Source organism: Anas platyrhynchos, chromosome 4, assembly GCF_047663525.1.
Source record: "Anas platyrhynchos isolate ZD024472 breed Pekin duck chromosome 4, IASCAAS_PekinDuck_T2T, whole genome shotgun sequence".
Taxonomy (NCBI): Eukaryota; Metazoa; Chordata; class Aves; order Anseriformes; family Anatidae; genus Anas; species Anas platyrhynchos.
Window position 1 is genome coordinate 56,779,195 of NC_092590.1, and position 20,075 is coordinate 56,799,269.

Here is a 20,075-nt window from a genome sequence, read left to right on the forward strand (position 1 = left end):
AAAGCTGATCTGAAATCTGTTTTATTTTTTTCTTGACTACTTTTAGGTAGAAGACAGGCTCTTCCTGACGTGCTGTATAGACAATGAAAAATGACAGGTGGCTCCAGTGGGGTTAGACCTACTGGAGACCCTTAGAAACCAGATGCTTTGATGAGGCTGAATGCTGAGCTGAGACCACCATCAGGGCCCTCCTGCTCTCTGTGCATCCCTAATAGAGTTCTGAGGACAGCACCAAATTAGCCACGTACACATTTATAGCCTTTCTGCCAAATAATAGGCAATCACTGTTTAAGCAGGACTGTGTGAGGTGTGATTTCTGAAGGCTTGCAGCTCAGTCAAATCACTGCCAATTTTCATTACAGTACTCCAGGGTGCTCCTTCTCAGTGTGAACTATTTCCATGCTAAAGTCTGACCTTCAAACACAAGCTGTTTTCCTATTAAAGTCACTTTTATTTTTAATAGGGAAAGTACATATTACATTCTCGTGTTAGTAAACAGATGATGTGTATGTACAAACAGTTGCCGAACATTAATCTCTGGGATAAAATATGTCATGGAAGATAGCCCAGCTGAATATAATTCCAAAAACATATATGGGAGCGAACAGGAGTTAACACTGAAGCCCTGTGAAAGTGCCTATATGCAAGCACCAGAGATTCCGCCCTCAGAGTGCAGGCTGCCCAACCTCTCTTGTTGATGGTTGCACTGGTTGGAGTCGAGGCACAGCGATGTAAAGGCTGCTTCATGTGCACGGGCTGCAGTCCCACCACGACTTCCATCCAACCAAGGCTTGAAACAGCTCTGTAAGGAGGTTGCTCAGCCCCATCCTGTTACCGTGTGTTTGCACAGTATCGTTACACCTCTGGTCACCCAGGGAAGAGCTGCTTGCTCCTTTGAACCTTTGCACCTACCTAAAGAAACAATTCCTGTGTCATTTCTCTGTGCTTGGTGCCCCAGCATTTTGCGGTGCAGCAGTACCAAAGCTTGCATGGAGATCCTGACCTCACTTCCTTCACAGCCTGCTTCTTTGCTAGCTTAGTTGCTGGTGTAAATGCACACAAATAAGTTTATTTTAACACAGTGTCGGGATCTGTTGTGCATCCACGGAGGTCTGAAACCCTGGATGAGCAGAGGGCATCTTGGAAGCAGTCCTAAATGCATACCCACTAAGAAACCTTCTATTCTCTTCCTTGAAGTATTCTAATTGCTTACATTTGTTGGGTGGGTAGGATGGATTCTTGCCATGGGAATTTTTAAATGCATTATGATATTAAAAATGTGCGTTTTATAACCTTTGTCTACTAACTGCAGTGAGAATTTCTGTACAAGAATTATCTAAGGATGTGATGCAAATAAGGTTAAAAATTACTTAGCAGCCATACCAAGCAAGGAAGTGGCTGCCAAACCTCTTAATGCTAGTATGCTCTTGTCACATACAACTATTCAACTGAATTATTCCTTTTAAACTGCCTTTTTTTTTTTTTTTTTTCACTAATACTGCACAATAGCATTGTGTATTACCCCTGTAACTAAAAGCTTTGAATACCAATAGGTAACAAATGTCCCTAAATATTATGGAAACCTTGTCTCTGAAAATAATACCATAATAATAACTTATTTGCATTTCTATAGTGCCTTTCATCTGAGAATCTCAGAGCACTTTGCAAACAATGAGTTTGAATCATGTAGCTGCTAAGAGAGGGAAAAATGACTTGAGTTTCCCAGCACCCTGACTTCCTAGAAAATTAACACTAAACACTGTTGGCATTTGCTTCCCTTGGGATTTCTGTATGTAGAGAACATTACAATAAACATGCAAAGCTCCTCAAGACCGTTTAGGTAGACTGGGAAGGGAACAGATTGGTCTCAGTTATTTCTTCCAGTGTCCCCTTCCCAAACACCACCACCAAGCTTCAGGTGTCTACCTTCAGGTCCCCCAAAAGGAAGCTCTTCTTTTTTAGCCCCACATCAAACTATGACCCTTTATACCGAGATGCAGTTTTTAAATATATTTGTTTGAAATTTTCCCTTCTATCAGTTCTGTGAAATGAGAAATTTAAAACATATATAGAACATTTATTTATTAATTTTTAAAATATACACTTTAATAGTTGGCTACACTTCACAGTGACATCTTACTTACAGAATACCCGGCATCTTGACTGTTAATGTGATTAACCAGTGCCACCTATTGGCTTAGCAGTCATACCCAGCTGTCAATTTATATATATTAAAAAAGGAGGCAATTAGTAAAATAAAAGAGGTCAAGACCCATGTTAAAATACAGAATTTAGGGGAAATATCAGTATGGAACTCACATGAAAAAAGAGAAAAGCTGTTCCTATATCCAAATACCAGCAGTCTTTCAACACTAATATACTGATTATTCACACAAGATAATGTTCTAATGTAAAACAAATGTTTGTTTGCTGAGAGTTCTAAGTTTTGTTATGGGTGTAATATGCTTACACGCAATAAATTTGGAGCCTGATCTAAAGGTCGGTGAAGTTTATGGAAAGATCTGTTAGTCTCAGTGAATCCTATATGAGGTTCTGTACTTGTGGCACAAATTGGAATCCAGAACCTTTTGATATCTTACTGACTCCCGAGGAGTTTGGATTAAACCCTTTGATTCATAAAAAAAAGTAAAACAAGAAATCTAGTGGGTATGGTATTGGTGAGGACTCTGAAGCTGAATTTTATCCTAACAACCAACCTCACACTACCCCTGGGGGACAGAGCTGCCCTTCCATGTTCTTAAAGTAAAGAAAAAAAAAAAGAGGTTGCCCAGCAATCCTTTCCAGATCGTGCAAACAGTTTCTGGATTGTAGCTTGGGTGCCTAAGCATCCTTACATCCCTCAGAAATGACGTGTAGCAAACCGTGCAAATGCAAATATTTGCATGCAGATGCCAAAGCACAGTGGGAGCTTTAGCAGCACCATGGGCTGAAGGCAGAATCTCTCCAGGAGGGAGAATGCTGCATTCTGCAAACTGTACAAGTGGAAGAATTCAACAAAATCTAATTCTTTCATTTAATAATGCAAACTAGGAAAGGCTCTTGAAAACATGACAATTTACAAGCAATTATTGTCATACAATTAAATGATGTGACAGGAGAAACTGAAGACACAGCACATTTAGAGACACCAAAATTAAGTCTGAAAATTACCTCTGCAGAACACCAAAGCTTATTACAACTAAGCAGTGGAAAACAGCAAAGCCTGCAAGGACAGGAATTTGCAACTATAATCAAAATTAATGTCAAAGAAAAACTTCTGAAATCTAAAAGAGGACCTCTGAGTGAGCTGCACAAAGCTGCGTAGCAGAACACATACAAAGGACCGGTGCAGTAACAAAGATATATGCAAAAACCCTACTCATTCATCATAACAAAACAAGTTATGGAATTACCTACACAACAGGAAAAAAAAAAAAAGCTGTACAATACTGGAAAATGTTTTAAACAACTAAGTTGTGTGTGCAGTGGTAGCTGTACCGATTCTTTCTGCCATCACTAGACCCAAGAGAAACCGATCAGGGTATGTTACTGAAGTGCTTGAGGGAAGGATGTGGTGGCGATCAATATGACCACGGGATCTCATAGACATTTAGTCTCCTCACCACCCTGCAGAGTCGAGTGCTGGAGGCAAACAAAATACTGTGTTGCAGGGTTTGAGAAGGCATGAAACAGGAGAGCCATAAAAACAAAACACAAAACCAAAACCAAGTGAAAGCAAGAGCCACACATACGTTTCAAGGTACAGACCAGTACAGGACCATTAAGTACATCTTATTTTGAAGAAATTCCCATTAAGTACATCTTGTTTTGAAGAAATTCCTATAAACGCTCCTGCGTGGCTTTATGTCTGGCACCATGAGGCTAAGGACGAGCCCTGTGAGGCCTTTGGTAAAGCTGCGCCCCCTCTTCTCTGAACTTGTTCCTCAGGTTGGAGAAAAAGGCCATGCTCTGGGTCACTACAATGTGGCTGCAGTCTGGTGGGCCAGCTGGGAAAGTGAGGTGGACAAATCTAGCCAACCGTGGGGCTTCGGGAGTGATGGGCACTGAGACACCCACAGAAGTGACACTCGCTACCCATGAGGTAGGCCTACTTCAATAAAGCAGGAGTCTTCTCTCTGCAGCAGTTCTTTTCTTAATACTACGCAGAGAGGACTAGCAAGTAACATCACAGCACATTAGGAGCAGTACATGGCTGCGGCAGAAGCAGTTACTGAATATGAAGAAACCGCCCAACACTGCTGGCAAGGGGGAGCAGCTGCAAGAGAATAGGCCTGGGCGAGGCGGGGGGGCTGCCAAAATTCAACTACGCCTTGTCTAGAGGGGAGCATCTCAGTCCATTTCTCCTGCCCTTGTTCCCCACGCACACAGCCAAATTCTGCCACACCACAGCCACCCCCGTGCCAGTGCCGTATGACAACGCCCAGCTTTGAGGCCAAGAACTCCAGGCAGGGCCGGTGGCAGAGGCAACAAAACCCAGAACCCTGCACAGCTGCCTCCCCCCGACACGGGGTGCAAGCCCCCAAAGGCACCCAGCGAGTGACGGACACAGCAGGATGGACTGAGTTCTCCTGCCCCCATTCCCTCCTTCCAGTTCTCATGATTCATCTAGATATGATTTTTTGCAAAGTTTATACAATCTAGCCGGAAGGGCCTTTTAAAATATTTTTTCTAATGCATCTTTTTATGATTCCACTATTTTTGTGAGTCAATTTTGTTTTCTCCCTGATTTTATTAATTTTTCTTGCTACCCATAGTTAGTTGATGACATATTAAGATAAGAGCAAATTTGTACTTTAATAATCTTGAGGAGTTAGCAACAGAAAAAGAACAGTATGTGTACCAATCACTTGCTCCTTTTGAGAAGATGTAATCAAAACAACAAAGTTCAACTAACCTCAAACACCTCCCAAAGGTATTTATTTACCTTTCACAAGTGCGATATAGGATATAACAACTAAAGAACATCTAGAGGTGGCATACCAAGTTAATTACTCAGTGACCAAACTCCAGGCTACCTTCCAAACTTGGAATGATTTTAGCAGTCTTTTCCAGCTTTTTGCTTATATTTTGAAAATAATGATATGAATATTGACTATTATTCTTACAGAGGGGAACGTGAAAGTACTCAGACTGTATTTTTCACAATGGTCTTGTTTGCATAACTCAAGGGGACATAAAGAAGGCACATGGACCGTCATGCCTCAGTGCACGCAGGTTGGTGCGTTCAGTCCCTCTGCTGCTACGGGTATTTTGTGCCCCTCCATGACATCGCAACTGTGCCGCAGCAGGAATGTCATGCAGCACGTTCAGTGCACCATATAACACAAATTCAAGTTTTTCTGCTAAGCCCCTTTGTGTCAAAATGATGTGAGCATAAATGTTATGTTTCCCATACAGAAAACAATCCCATTAACTCACAATCTGTGCAGAAGCATAAGAACGACAAGCGAAGGCACTGTAATCCAAAAGTCCTTTGAAACAGACAGGAAAACCATTACAAACAGGAGTTGTGAAAGAAACGCAGCAGTTAGCACTGAGATGTACACCAACCTATTCACACGGAATATTTTGACTGGGGAATTTTAATGGATGCTACCCCATGAGCCACAATGACCTTTAAAGGAGGATAAAGATCTTTTATGATGCTATACTCTCGACAGCAGTGTGGGAGATGGTTGAAAGGATAGACTCGACTTCATTTCCATTTCTAGCACCGCCAGACACTAACAGTCTTCAACACAATCTGTGAAGGTATTTGTACTTTGGCCACAGAATAGATAAAAAGACAATGTGCAAGTCATATTTTCCTTCTGCACCCACATACGGTTAACCACAGTCAAGCCCACAACTTGGGATCTCGTATCTTTTATTTGAAATGATTCTGAATTTGCATAATGACTATGAGGAGCTGACTGGTATTAATGCTAGAATAATACACGAGCGGTGGAAGTGCTCAATGGAATTACATAGTATTATGCACAGTTGATTATAGAAAGCATAAAACAGAAAATCCATAATTAAAACAGGTGGTGTATAAGGAGATCATTTTTACCTCTGTTTTCTAAAGGAAGGAAGAATATATGATGATCTCTTTTCTACATGCTTCTTCCATTGTCTTTTGTAAAAATGTTTTTAACTCATTGACTGATTACAGACCTGACAAAATGATACGAATCCCAAATATTATGAAGATCCAAGATAAAAACAGACCATCAGCTAAATAAGAGAAATCCTGTAAATGAGTCTCCTACTCCCGTTTGTAAATGAACCCATCAAAGGAAAAGCTGTAACAGGAGCTATTAGACACTTCAAAAATGTCTCAATTGAGGGAAACCTTCACCTGAAACATGCAGTCCACTGCAGGACATACATCTGTGGTAAAATAATCTTTATGGCAGATTATTGCTTTATATTATTATCTATATTTTGCTTGGATGCATAGACCCACTTCCTGACATGGTAAAATAATGCACAGGCAGAAACTGGATTTGAAAAATTTATGAATAACGACATTCACTAGTGAAAGGTAATGAAATTCATTCCAAGCAAGGAAATTTTCAGGGATTTTTTTAATCTTTGGTAGTTTTTACTGACTAATGAGCCTATTTTGTGCCTGTACATGTTGCTATAAGCACTACCAGTAGTGCTATGGAAGAAACAGTGCAGCTGTACATTGCATAGTTCATTTTCCTGTGTATTTCCTTAACCGGTGTGGAGACAGTGGAGCTGTCATGAAAAGTTAGACCATCTTCTGTGAGGAATGGCACAGGTATATTTGAACCTGCCGCAGGCTGGAGGAGAAATCCAAAGGCCACAAGAGGTCCCTTCCAGTCTCCTCTTCTAAGATTTGCAAAACAATAAATAGCTGCATAACAAAAGAACCGCCTGGGGTCCTCTGTCCTCTGCCTGGGGTCCTCTGTCCTTCTAACAGAGGTCCTTTGACTTCTGCTATGGTGCTGTGGTCCTATTTCTGATTAAAATGGCATGTCATGTAACTCAACTGCGTTCATTTTGCTCACCACAGAATGCTTAGTCCTTTATAATCCCATGTTGTAAATAACTTGTATTTCAAAGTAAATCATCATACATACTTTGCTACAGCCTTGATATGCCAAATACAGAATTACATAAATAGAAATGCTTCAACAACACTGCATAAATCCTCATCACTTTTAAATGTAATCCAATAAATTTATAAGTAAATCAAGACCATTACTAAACTGTAATGGGATCTCGTCATTCTCCTAACATTTACCAGTAACGAAAAAGGAAATCTGAATACCAAAAAGAAAGCCACCGCTTACTGTTCACTGGTCTTGGTGTCTGAGCTATTTCAAATATGATGGGGTGGAAAATGAAGAAGAAAAACAGCTGTTTTTTTTTCAGAAAAAAATAACTTAGTCTTGCCAGAACACTATAGACAATTCTGTATGACTCTAGCCACCAGGATTATTTATCAAGGTAGAAAATATTTTCCCTCTGATTTCTAGAATTCACGCGGCCTTTATTAAACCACAGCAGGTATGAAAAAATAAAAAGATGAAGCTCATTTTAAGGAAACCATTTATAAAGCAGTCACACATGATTTATGTTATGTTTGATGATCACGGTGTGGCAGGATCCTCCAGATGTCTCATGCTGGCACAGGAAGGTGAGGAAAACTGTTAGGAACAAAATAACCCTTAGATTTGATTCCTACACAACACACTGGACTCCTTTTAGATCAGACTCTGTACCTTAGACTCCTGACATTATTGAACACTGTAATTTCCTTACCTATTTCTTAGTATGGCTCCATTTTTGTATATGGAAATAAGAACATTCAGATAACGAGGTCTTTACAATTAACCTCGCTCCCTATGTAAAGATAGACAAAAATGGATCATTTACAATGATGCCTGTGGAAAGAATTACTCTCTTTGGGAGATTTGTTTTTAGGTACGCCTACTCCACAGATATTTCTACTTCTGTATTTTGAGATCTCTTCTCTGGCTGAATATGCACTGTCATGCTTGTACAAAATTCGCACTGAAGTGAGTAGGGTAAGGCAATTCAGAGCAACAGACTGTTTCAAAACTTCCAACATTTCAAAGGTTGTTGCTAACCCCAAGACTATTGACTAATTAGTGAAGCAATTAGACGAACTCATGGAAGCAAAGGATCTCACGGATTATTAAACACAAAGATCCTTGTCATTTTGTCCCTGTGATCTCATTTTCTACTGTTGTGCATCTGAAACTGTCAGGAAGAATAGCAGGCTCCATTGGGCTCACTATGCCTGATCTTACTGCATTTGCTTCTTGTTTATCTTAGAATAGCTGATGTGCATAACTACAAACATGGATAAACTGTCTCATCTATGAGTATTAAACCCACATGGTTATTTATTAGCTCTCCATCGTAAAAGTAATCTCAATCTGATAAAACCCAGTCAGTGAGATCACTTGTGAATATATGTGCAAACTGAGGCAGTGTCAGGGCTTCTGTTACGTTCACCCTGAAGTGCCTATGTTGCACGGTCAGGCATCAGCCTTGTACAACACAAATAAATAATACTAACTAGCAGATAATATATATTGGAACCACCATCCTAAAGAAGGGGTTTGGAGGGTTTGCACAAGACATCGAGTTTGCCATTTTTTTTAAAATTTGTACTTCTTTATGCTTCCGAATGCCTATTTGGTACTTTTATGAAGTACATGCTGTGGCTTCTAAGAAATGCAACTGTAATAAATAACACAAACACATCGAAGGGTGTAGGTGTCAGCACTGCCTGGCCCAGAGGCAACGCTACAGCTGGGGAGTTGCTTGAAATGAAGGCTGTCCAGACAGGGCTCTCAGTCATTAATTCTCATTTCATCTTAATGTTTTGTAAAATGTTACTCATTATAGACTCTAAATATTCATCTTATAAATAACATTGCTACGCATCATACATGCACTGCACTGAGATGTGTCTCAATACCTGCTTCAGGAAGAGTAACAGAGTACTGGTGGACAAAGCTGGAAATTTACAATGCAGAGATGAGCCTTGTTTCATGAGCCTAATTGCTATTAAGAATGAGATGGACTCTATTAATAAACATTTTTGACTATTTAACCATACTACAGGTGCATGTTACTATACTGAAGACTGCAGCTATGCCACCCAAGCAAACATGACGAGCAGGTTGTACAATCCTATTTTCCAACCTCCAACAATTTGAAATCTCATCTCATCAGCTATGTGATCAGTCCCATGATCACAGAGTCAGTTTAAGAGCAGGTGGATGATCGTGGTGGTGTGGGGTGTTACAAGAGGGGTGTGTGGCACATCTTGTTGCCTGATGCAGAGGCACACATACCACAACCTGCACGGATGCAGGGCTCCCTCCACATTACCCCACTGCACTCTCCACTTTCTGCTGCCACTGATTTAGCCCTACTCTGCTTTTGGCTAAAGATTTTGGAAGTAAGAGCCTCTCTTTGATACAAGACCTAAATTAATAAGATTAGCATCAGGCCAGTGGAGTTATTTTAGAGTTGCACTGGTACAACCATGATTAAATTGGGTTTTCTAATTCTATCTGTTATTATCCTTCTTTAATTAAAATTCCAGTAAGGGGATAAAGCAGCTGTCTTGAACCCCACTGCCTGCATTAAAAACTGCCAGAATTTTCTGTATTCCTTACACATGACTGTCTACAACTACATTTCATCTACCACATTCAGTATATAAAAACCTTAAGTTATTGGTGGCTAAATATTGGTAGTGTATTATGACTGCAGCCTGAGAGGATATCCTATCATAAAACACTCAGATGAAAAAGTCAAAGAAATTTCACTTGTTTTACATAAAAAAACCTACTGTCATAGCTTGAGTTAGAAGCTCAGTAACTTCTTGATGTGAAGTTTTCTTTCTGTAGTAAGTATTTAAAGTCTAGTGCAGGATTTTGTCTCGTGTGTTCACACTTTGTGAACATGCATGTGCCCACGCAGACAAACATGTAGGATTACTAACCAGAATTATTTCGGTGCATGGCTTCAGAGAGAGGACACCAAATGCGGTACCCATTGCGATACATTGTTCTCGTCTTGGTGGGACATAAATCCCACCACAGAAGACATGTGGACTTCTTAGAAGCAAGCCATAGGCCCTGCAGGCCTGCTGCACAGCAGGCTGCTGCTCAGCTGAAGGCCACCCCACTGCCTATGGCTGGGCAGCAGAGGAGCTGCTCAGTTCAGAGCAGGAAAGGTGGCACGATGCTGCCTCTCGTCTCCTGCCACATCTCGCACCTCACTGGGGGAGAGGCTCACAGCAACAGCTCCACTCCATACTGATGTAGCCCATCACCTAACATAGCATTTCAGGTAACAGTATCACACAGAACTTCTGCCCACATTTCATATTCCCTTGCCCTAATTACAAACTGCATGAAGAATACAGGGACCTTAAGTTCCTCATCACCTGTCATGGCAAGGGTGACCATTCTGCTCAACAGCAGCTCCAGTGTCCTACAGGCACCTTGACTGTGCTGTATTCTTGTTTAATAAAAGGATGTGGGCATACAACAAATGGAGCTGATCATGCAAAGATATCCAAAGAAATAAAACAGTATTAGTAAAGTTACAAAGTACAAAAAAAAAGGTAGGTTCTGCTCTGTTTTAATACGACTTCTGCAATGGCACACAAAATGGTTACAGAATCTAAGTTGTAAATGCATACAAACCTGAAGGTTTACAAGTGTCCTTCTGGATAAAATCTAAACTCCTCTGTAAGGCTCTTACTGCTACAACAGCATTTAACACAACCCAGTCTGTTCTTCAGTACTGCTAGTATTACAGCTGTGAGTGTTGCCTTTTGAACATAAATACCCACTTCTCACATGCTGGCAGCAAGTTTGAAAACTGTCCACAACAGTGAGGTCTGTGTTTTTGTACGTACATTCATACCATTTTATACACTTTATATGACTGCATAGAAAAATAAATGTTAAGTATTTTTTTTCAATGTATTTAAATAACTGTCACAGGGTTAAAAATGTTAAGTCCTGTTTTTTTTTTGTTTGTTTGTTTGTTTGTTTTTACCTGGGTAGGGTAAATACCTAATGTAAACTTTTGGAGCTTACAATATCAGATGCTGCTAAGCAGGAAAATGACTGGTTTTCTGGTAGTTTTGCTCAGCAAAAGACTGTCTGGTTCAGATCTACCTGCCCTGCCTTGCGAAAGGAGTTACAGCTGATGTGAGACTTGGTCCTACAAACAGAAAGAGAGTCAGGCCTTGCTTTCTGCTCAACCATGCTGACAACAAAGGTGGTTCTGTGGCATTAAGAGAAAAAGAGAAAAGGTCGTATAGAAGTAGAAATACTAAAAATGGCCAGGTCTTTTCCAAGCCTACTGAACTGCAGGTGTCTGACCACAGGGCCTCCTTAAGTAAGGCATACTTCAATCAGGGCCCGTACCAAAACCAGATACTTGAATCATGTTGCTCTCCTGAACACTGAGATATCTACTCAAGTTTGCCTTTAAAAGTGTTGAATTTTTTTTTTCCAAGTGTAGCTGGGTTTGTAGCTCTCAAACACTGCAGTGATGTGTGTCACGTAACACCATAAATAGGTACTAAGTTAGGTAACCAGAACTAACACTTTGCGTAAAAAAAGTCCTGGAGTTATTTGTCTCCACATCTCCGCAACACCTCCCTTGCAATTTCATACACTTGAACATCTGTGTTTTAATTTAGCTAAGGAATAAATTCCACCCAGATTATATAAAATTGTCTTTATAAAAAGATCTTCATGCAACATATCCAAGCAGGGACACCATATGGTATTTTGGGGCTGGACAAAATGGACCATCATTAACGGTATTATTCTGGCTTTGGAGTATTAACATTAACATTCCCATAATTATATTTTTCTCAAGAGAAGCACAAGATTTCAGGTAAAAATATTATAATGTGCCTGGAATATACTAAGAATCAAAAGTTATACCTTTCTCTTATCACATATGGCAATTACATAGCAATAAAAGCAAGCACAATTCTTCATCTGTTATGAGTTATGCACCCTTATGTTCACTAACAGTGAACCACAAACGCACACAACATTTTAGTTTTCCTTTCCTGTGTACATCAACATGCGTAAAAATACATGTAATTCCTGCAAAGCAGCCTGTAACAATAGGTCCAAACAAAAACATTACTAAGACTCATTTCTTCAGTCATCAGTTACATGAATGATCCTCATCTAGTCAACAAAACTAACTGCAGGTGAGAGTTTTGCCTTATGTATCATGAGAAAATACATAAATTGGGCACTGAATATTTGTGCTTTATTCCAACAAAGTGTTTTTCATATTAATACAATGTCCTGGATTAAGCAAATCACTGGAAAATAAGCCAAGTTGAACAACTTGTAATAACTCTAGAAACTCAAACTCATTCAATAGTGTAACACAAGGAAATTTCAGACAGTCTAAGGGGAAACTGGTGAAATTCAAACTGTACAGATTAGTTTTATAGTGTGTTTGTACAAAGGAGGCATTAAAGAACTGTGGCAATCTATTATTACCCCTCTAACTTTATAAATAAATAATTTTAATATTTGAAAATTTAAATGGCTCTGGGAGGAACAGAACCTGTGAGCATAGCCTTTCTGCATTAAAAAAGGGCATTTAAAACAAAGTTTGTTCATGATCTCAACACAATTGCTTCTGTTGCTACAGACAAAATGTTTTGAAAAAGCAGCAGACCCAGAAAAAAAGAAATCCCATGTTGGAACTTAGAAATGAAGTATTCAGAGGAGCTGCACGGAGAAGAGAGCTGTGTTCAGCTGGACGAACAGATGGAAAAGTCAGCATCCTTCCCATGTGAAGTGCTGGGTGCAAGTTAGCCCTACCTACGCTTTCAGGTAAGCGTAGCTGACACCACCTATGTCAGGACACATTCAGATGCTACATGAAGGCATTATCAATCTGTCTTCTGTGAAACCACCTGTGTGTGGCATTTGGCTTTACACACACCCCTCTTTAATGTATTCATTTCTCTCTACCATATTACAGTCTTCCCAGACATGAAAGGCTCCTTCCCAACTAAAACATAAAGAGCTTGAAGTAAAAAATGACTGATGCCTTAACTAATTAAAGCAGTAACTAGACCCTAACTAGAACTAGCAAAGGGCTAACTTCCCTGCTGCCAGAAGAGCCACAAGGAGTTAAAATGATCTGAATTTGACTGCGTGTCCCAATTCATAGGACTTCATTTCCAAAAGGGAAATCCCTAACTCTGCTGAAGGCGTCAGTTTCAACCAGGACTTGCATTACCTTCTACCCTCACATAATTTCTCGAAACAGCTTGATTTTCTGCTTCAAGCAGTGACAAGAGTCACCGGGATGGTCTGAATCCATACAGTGCTACTGTCACTGCTCAGTATAAGGGGGGCCGTCTGGAAGTTTGCACCTGTCAGACTTAACGTGAGCTGTACATCAGTGGAAGGCATCGCATAGGCACTACTGAGCAGTAAATAAGCTGACATTATCTGATTGCCGTGACAGTCCACAGATTCCAACAGGAAACACTAAAAGCACTTATTACAATCAGACGAATGTAACTTACTTCCCCTCTCAGCTTGAAGCAACCAAAATATCTTACGACAAGCGATAGATTATTTAAAGCAAAATCTTCAATGTCTCTTAGCCCAAATATGTATTTAAAATATGCCTGATTGCTTATATCTACTGAATCAAGAAAACAGACCTATTTATATTCAAATAATACAGGAGCTTTAGTGTTTCTAAGGATCCAATCATCTTCAGTGATATGGAGGATGATTAATTAATGCCAACAATTTGAGCAAGAAAATACTGCTAATTGCTAGAGAAAAACACCGTCTCACTTATCTACAAAATTTGGTTTAGAAAACAAGAGACTGTAAAATGAAGTAATTCTGTTCCTATTAGTCATGCTCACTGTTGCTTTTTGTTTTTAAGGATTTTTTATTTATTTTTTAGGGATTTCTGTTCTATTTTACAAATAACCACTTTCCTACTTGCATTATAAAAATATATTTAAGTCATACTAAATCCTGCCCTTAAAGAACAGACCAAGCCCTAATTCATCAGAGTTCTCCAATATCCACTTATTAAACGGATACAATGCAAGAGAGGCGTTATTTTAAGTCTGTGCAAACTTGGAAGTCTTCCTGCGAGCGGCAGCAGTGTTAGTCCCCGAGCTCCTCCAGCACCGCCGGCACAGCTGCCGATGGAGGTGGGGGGCTGGGCAGCCCCCTCCTTCTGTCCTGCCACCCTCAGTGCCACAAGAACGGGCACCAAGGCACTGATGGGCTGAAAATTAACAAGGAAGGCTTCGGAGGCATTTGCTGTAGCTCGAGTATGCTAGATGCTTTACCGAGTAGGAAGAATTTAACCTTTTTATTTCTCTTGCATTTTGAACTCTTCACGATTTTTTGCAAGGAGCACTTCTGCTTCCAAGTAGTTTACTAGATGATACCTAATTCCCATCATAGATCACTTTTGCTTGTTTATCAATACAGTCTTTTCATAAGGTCACATGCAGTTAGTAATACTTCTGCGTCAGTGCTATCACTGATAAATAGCCATAGCTGCTCCTCATGCCTTGCAGCCCCTAATTCCTTGCCCAAGTGTCTCACTTTGGTAATTAAAATCCATACCCACTCTGAAATTTCTATCCCACACTATAATTTCTAAAAGCAGGAGGAACACTGCAGATAACATTTGGGAAATGAGGGGTGTTGATCGCTGTGACCATGCGATGCTACAAAGAAGCTAGTGCAAATAATTCTCAGGTGACTGAGTTATTTCCTGCCTTTTAGGGTTTTCTCAGGTTAAAATTTGGAAATGACACCACCAGGGTAAAATCCTGCAAATGGATATACATGGCTTCAAAACTGCACTTTCAGAATGAGTTTAGTGTTTTTTTAGCTTCGCAAGTATGCAGCCAACATACCAAGCTAACCTGCCGATAAATGCCATTCACGTCAAATACGGAGGCATCGGCACCGTGGAGGGAATGCTGGCAGAAATCCCATCTCCAATGAGTAACATCCCTTCTAAAAATTCACACCCGTTTTCTTTCAGAGCCAATTAAACATTTTTTTTTCCCAGATTATTGCTAGTTATATCTTTGCTTAGCTTGCAACAATGAGCTGCAAGCATTTTAATGCCCTCCTTAAAGGAAGGGCTCTTAAAGCACGCAGGGATCTAGGATGTGAGAGCAACTTGGGAGAGCTGGAGGTGTGGGATTAACTCAAGCCAGTGCGATGCCCACTTTTTTTGCTCATTTAAGCATTCGTGCCAAGGCAATTTTCACTTCGGAAATCAAAGGTTTTTGTCATTGCAGGCATGATTTTCAGATCTGCGGTGTTTGCACAGAGGGTGACAGCGCTGTTGAATTAGAAGCGCTGGGGGGGGCGGTGGTGGGTGGTGGTGTGAGGGAGAATTGCGAACACAGCCGGCTTATCGTTAGAGGCAAGAAATGTCAGAGGTGCCACCGCCTGATTGATGGTTTCCTCACGCCGGGTGGCAATACGCTCCGGCAACTTCATCCTTACGGGTGGGACACCTCCTGAGTGCATGCAAACAGCTGGTACCACGGCTAACCTTAAAAAAAAGGCTTTCGGCAGCTAATTAGGTCTAATATGTGACCCTGAGTTTATGGCACTAGAACTGCTCTGGCCAAAAGAGCCTCCCCAATACCACAACCAGTAGCACCACCACAACCAGTAGCACCACCACCTCCACCACCACAACCAGCAGCACCAACACAACCAGTACCAGTACCACCACTAACACCACCACCACCCCTGCGGGCCCTCCCGGCTCCTTTGGGGACGGGACGTTGAGGAACCCCCCCGGGGCCGGGACACGGGGGCCGAGGGGCCGGCGGGCGGCAGGGGGAGCTGCGGCGGGGCCGAGCCGTGCCGTGCCGAGCCGGGCGGCCGGGTTACCTTCGGGGTTGGCGCTGATGAAGACGCGGACGCTCCTGCCGCTCGGCACCAGGTGGGCCGGCAGCGCCGCCAGGTTGCCGGCGAAGGCCGCCCGCCGCAGCGCGGCGTCCCGCGGGCAGGGCAGCCTGCCGCCCGCCCCGGCCGCCCACATGGCGCCGCGCCGCAGGGCTCACGGCAGTCCCCGGCCCGTGCTGCTGCTGCTGCTGCTGCTGATGATGATGCTGGTGGCGGCCATGCGGCCCCTGCGCTGCCTCCTCCTCGGCGGCGGGGAGAAAGTTTGGCGGCCGAGCCCGGCGGCGGCGCGTCTCGTCCCGGCGGGGTGTGCTGCGGGCAGCCCCGCGGAGCCCGCTCTCCTCCGAGCGCTTCAGGGCCCCCGGGCCGGATTTTTATAGGGAAAGTGCCGGCGGCGCATCCTCCGGGCTCGCAAGAGTTCAGCGCCCTCCTTGCGTCTTCTGGAGCCGCCCGCGCAGGAGTCCCAGCTGCGGAGGTACAACGGCAGGATGCTCGTGCTGCTTCCCCCTTCCTTTTGTTCTTTGCCTTTTTAATCAGTTATTTAATCGGCACGACCGCTCTGAAGAATGAAAGGGGCCGGTCGCAGCGAGCGGCGCCGGGCGGCCCCCGTGCAGCAGCAGCGGGCGGCGGGGCGTCCCGTCGGGCGGCGCCCAGGGGCGGGCGGCGGGGGGGCGGCGGGCCCGGCCCGGGCTGCACAGCGCAGAGACCGCCCGGGGAGGGGCCCGGCCGGGCTGGGGAAGGGTTAGGGTCGGGGATGGATTTGGGATAGGTTGGGGTTGGGTTGGGGTCGGGGGGGATGCGGGGGGTCCCGGTCCCAGCAGTGCCGCCTGGGCGGGCGGGTGTGGAGGCGCCTGAGCGCGCTGGAGGGGCTGGAGGGAGAAGTGTGCGAGGCGGGCGGTGCTGCCTATATAGCCCGCCGCACGTGGGCAGCGCCGCACGGAGCCTGTGCACGGACAGCAGCGCGTGTGGCAGAGCGGGCGCGGTGCGTGGCGTGCCACGGACCGAGCGTGGTGGGTGCCCGGCTGAGCGCTGCTTCAAGGCACGGCCCCTTCCCCACCCGGCCCTGCCCTGCTGGGACCCCCAGGGCAACCCTCAGCCACCCCCGGACTGGGGGAGCAAAGCGCTCGGCTCCCCTTGGGGAGTGGAGGTGGGGGCCGTGGGGTGCCCGGGGTGCTGAGCACAACCCTCGTGCACCCTGGGTTCTGCAGGGTGTGCAAAGTTGCACACTGTGTGTGTTTGCATGCGTGTGTGCAAGGGAGAAATGCTGCTGCTTGCTCACTATTTCTTTTATCAGTTCCACACCCAACACATTCGGGGCCAATTCCAACCGAGGGACAAATTTTAAGATACTAACTCTCAGGTAACGTTCCTGGGAGCTTGGCTGGGCAGGGGAGTGCATTTATGTGCAGAGAGAAAAAGTATACAGTGAACATCTCAACCGTTAGTATTGCAGTGTCACCGGACAGAAAGCCCGTGGTGGAGTCATGGAACAATTTCAGAGTGCCTAGGAATTGGAAAATCCCCCTTTCAATCAAAAAGCCTATTCCTGTAGGATTCTGGGGTGTCCAATAAGGATAAAATCGCACTTGAAGCCTTTCGTGGTAGGCGTGCGTATTTCCCTCCTCTGTGGATTGCCTGATGCTCCATATAAGACAAGCCTGAAGCTTTGGTATAATTCAGTTAAAAAATCTGACAGTCATGAGATGCAATTCCCTAGGAAATGAGGCTTCATATATGTCACTGCTTACACAACTATCGGGCTTATCTGCGCCTCGCTTACCCTTTGTGTAGCCACTGTGCTTAGACGTGCCTTTTTCTGGCTTGTGTCACTAACAGGTAATTTCTTTAATACGGGGCTGAAAAGCAGCTCCTTGAGGCTGCAGACAGTTAATGAATGCATGAAGGAAATGATTTATAGCGTAGGCTGAATTACATCTTACGTACTTTGCTGGGACTGACTGTCAGCTGGGCTATCTGCCTTGCTCCTCCAGCACAACGTACCAGGCAGTCCCTAAATACAAATTTCTTGGGGGAAGCAGCCCCTGGTAAGGACTCAGACTCTCACTTCATATAGCTGCCACCTTAGAGCTGTCACCAACAAATTTCTCAGGCAACTTTTTTGGGCTCCTTGGGCTGCCCCTTTACCATGCCAGCCCTTACTCAGTGGGTTCTGGGGACTCTTTTTGGCAGTCATTTTTACTAAGTTTAAAACTTGAGCTTGCATCATTTGGATTCCTTTGGAATTTTGTCTTTGACATCACTGACAATAGCACTGGCTCTTAACTGAATGTATTGTCCCACAAGCCCAGGTTGGATAAAGAGGGACCAGGCTCATCATTTCCAACCAGTCGCCAGGTCCCATGGCAGGGACAGCCACACTGCATATGAAGCAACCAGTCCTTGCAGCTTGCAGGCTCCTGCCGTGCGGCTTCGAACCTGTGCTAATCCCAAAATTGCCATTTGGAGCTGTAAACTGAAAAGTGGATTGCCTTTATGCATGACTCAGCTTCCTGCCGTGGTAGCTTCCACGGCTGGGAAGGCTGAAGTGGGCAATTGCCTCAGGGTGGTCATCTCCTCAGCTACCCAGCCTCAGCCTGCCTGCCGTCGGGGCTCAGCACCCTGCGATTTGGAGTATTTTTAATGCCGGGAAGGAAGCACTGTGAGGCTGAAACAGAGAGGGCAAAGAAATGAGTACAGAGAAACTAATTTACTGCTTCACCTGAGACTTTGCCAGTATGTAGGCACTCCAGGCTAACTCAGTTTGGAGATTAGTTGGTAGCTTCTCTTAAAAAATAAAAACTTTTTTCAATTCAACAAAAAGAATATCCAGGAATGTCCTTCACATTCAAATACAAATCATTAAGAGGATCCTGCTGTGTTTGCTGTAAAAGCATACATCAAAAATATGTTATTAAATTGCATATTGAATAACAGATTTTCTAAATTTTATAGTTCAGCAAAATATACTACTTTACAAGACACATTTTAGAGCCAGTGTTTGTGTCTGGGTCTCGAAGTGGTTAAGAGGAAGCTGCCCGAGCACAGATTTGCATACTTTAGGAACCATTGCAAGCAATGCCTGGAGGCTTGGTCCCCAGGCTTCCCCACTGACCTTATTGGCATGGAGCAGGTCTTTAGGGTCTGACATTGAGGTTGATGGCTCACCATTGTGCCGAACAGGAATAAAACCAGACCTGTAATTCTACAAGAGCCTTTGTATAAACACCCATGACTACTGGCTTGATCCTGAAAAAAGGTAGATCAGCCAAGTGGCAGAGGATCTCTACTGGTGTGCATTCAGAATGCATCTTCCCCTTTTACCTGAATGTTTCTCGGTTATCATTCTGGCCTTATTTCTTCCAAGTTCAGATATATCTGAATAAAGCTACAGAAAGCCTCCCTTGGTAAAACACATGGGAACAATTGAGCTATTTTGTTTCCTGATGGCCTGATCCTGCATTAATTCACACTGCACAGCGCTTTACCTCTTAAGTCCCAGAGGCGAGTGTAGCTCAGTAGTACTGATCCACAGAGATCAATACAAAACGCACCAAGTTGTTTGGCTTAAACCTAGCATGAATAAGTTTCACAGCTTACAGAAAGCTGTCTGAAGTAGCGTGGCATTCTGAGATCGGTTTTGTGTAAAATTGAGCGCTATAGGGTCAGCTCTAGTAATCTGAAGAGCTTGGGCAGTACCCTGGGCAATATGCTATGGACAGGGTTGCGATAGCTGTGAGGAACCGATTTATTCTGCCTGCAAGCTGAATTTATGTTCTTGTGCATATGTACTTCAGTGTGTGTTGTGGGGTGTTGAAAAGTGTTCAGCAGTGGTCTGGTTTCACTCTCACAGGAGTCAGCAGGGACATGCTCAGCAGTTCTGCTGAGGTGGAGGCAGACCTACAGTCACCACTTCTGTATGTAACGGGGTCATAATAGCAGAGTTTTTTATGGCATCTTTCAAATGGAGCACTTTGCCCTGCACTAAAATACAACCGCTGAGCTAAGACCTAGGTACTTAAAATACTCCCTCAGGTGTTTAGCGCCTGGATCTGCCAGGGGCAGCATGTTCAGCCTTCCTAT

General features: G+C 43.6%; 1 protein-coding gene across 1 annotated transcript in view; it reads right to left on the minus strand.

The window, feature by feature from the left end:
* The window catches only part of NWD2 (NACHT and WD repeat domain containing 2), a 57,872-nt gene extending 41,221 nt beyond the window's left edge, over positions 1–16,651 (minus strand). Inside the window, exon 1 of the mRNA XM_027457258.3 lies at positions 15,984–16,651. Coding sequence (XP_027313059.1) covers positions 15,984–16,134 — 151 coding nt within the window. The 5' untranslated portion in view covers positions 16,135–16,651. The remainder of the gene's footprint in view (positions 1–15,983) is intronic.
* Positions 16,652–20,075: the final 3,424 nt, after the last annotated feature.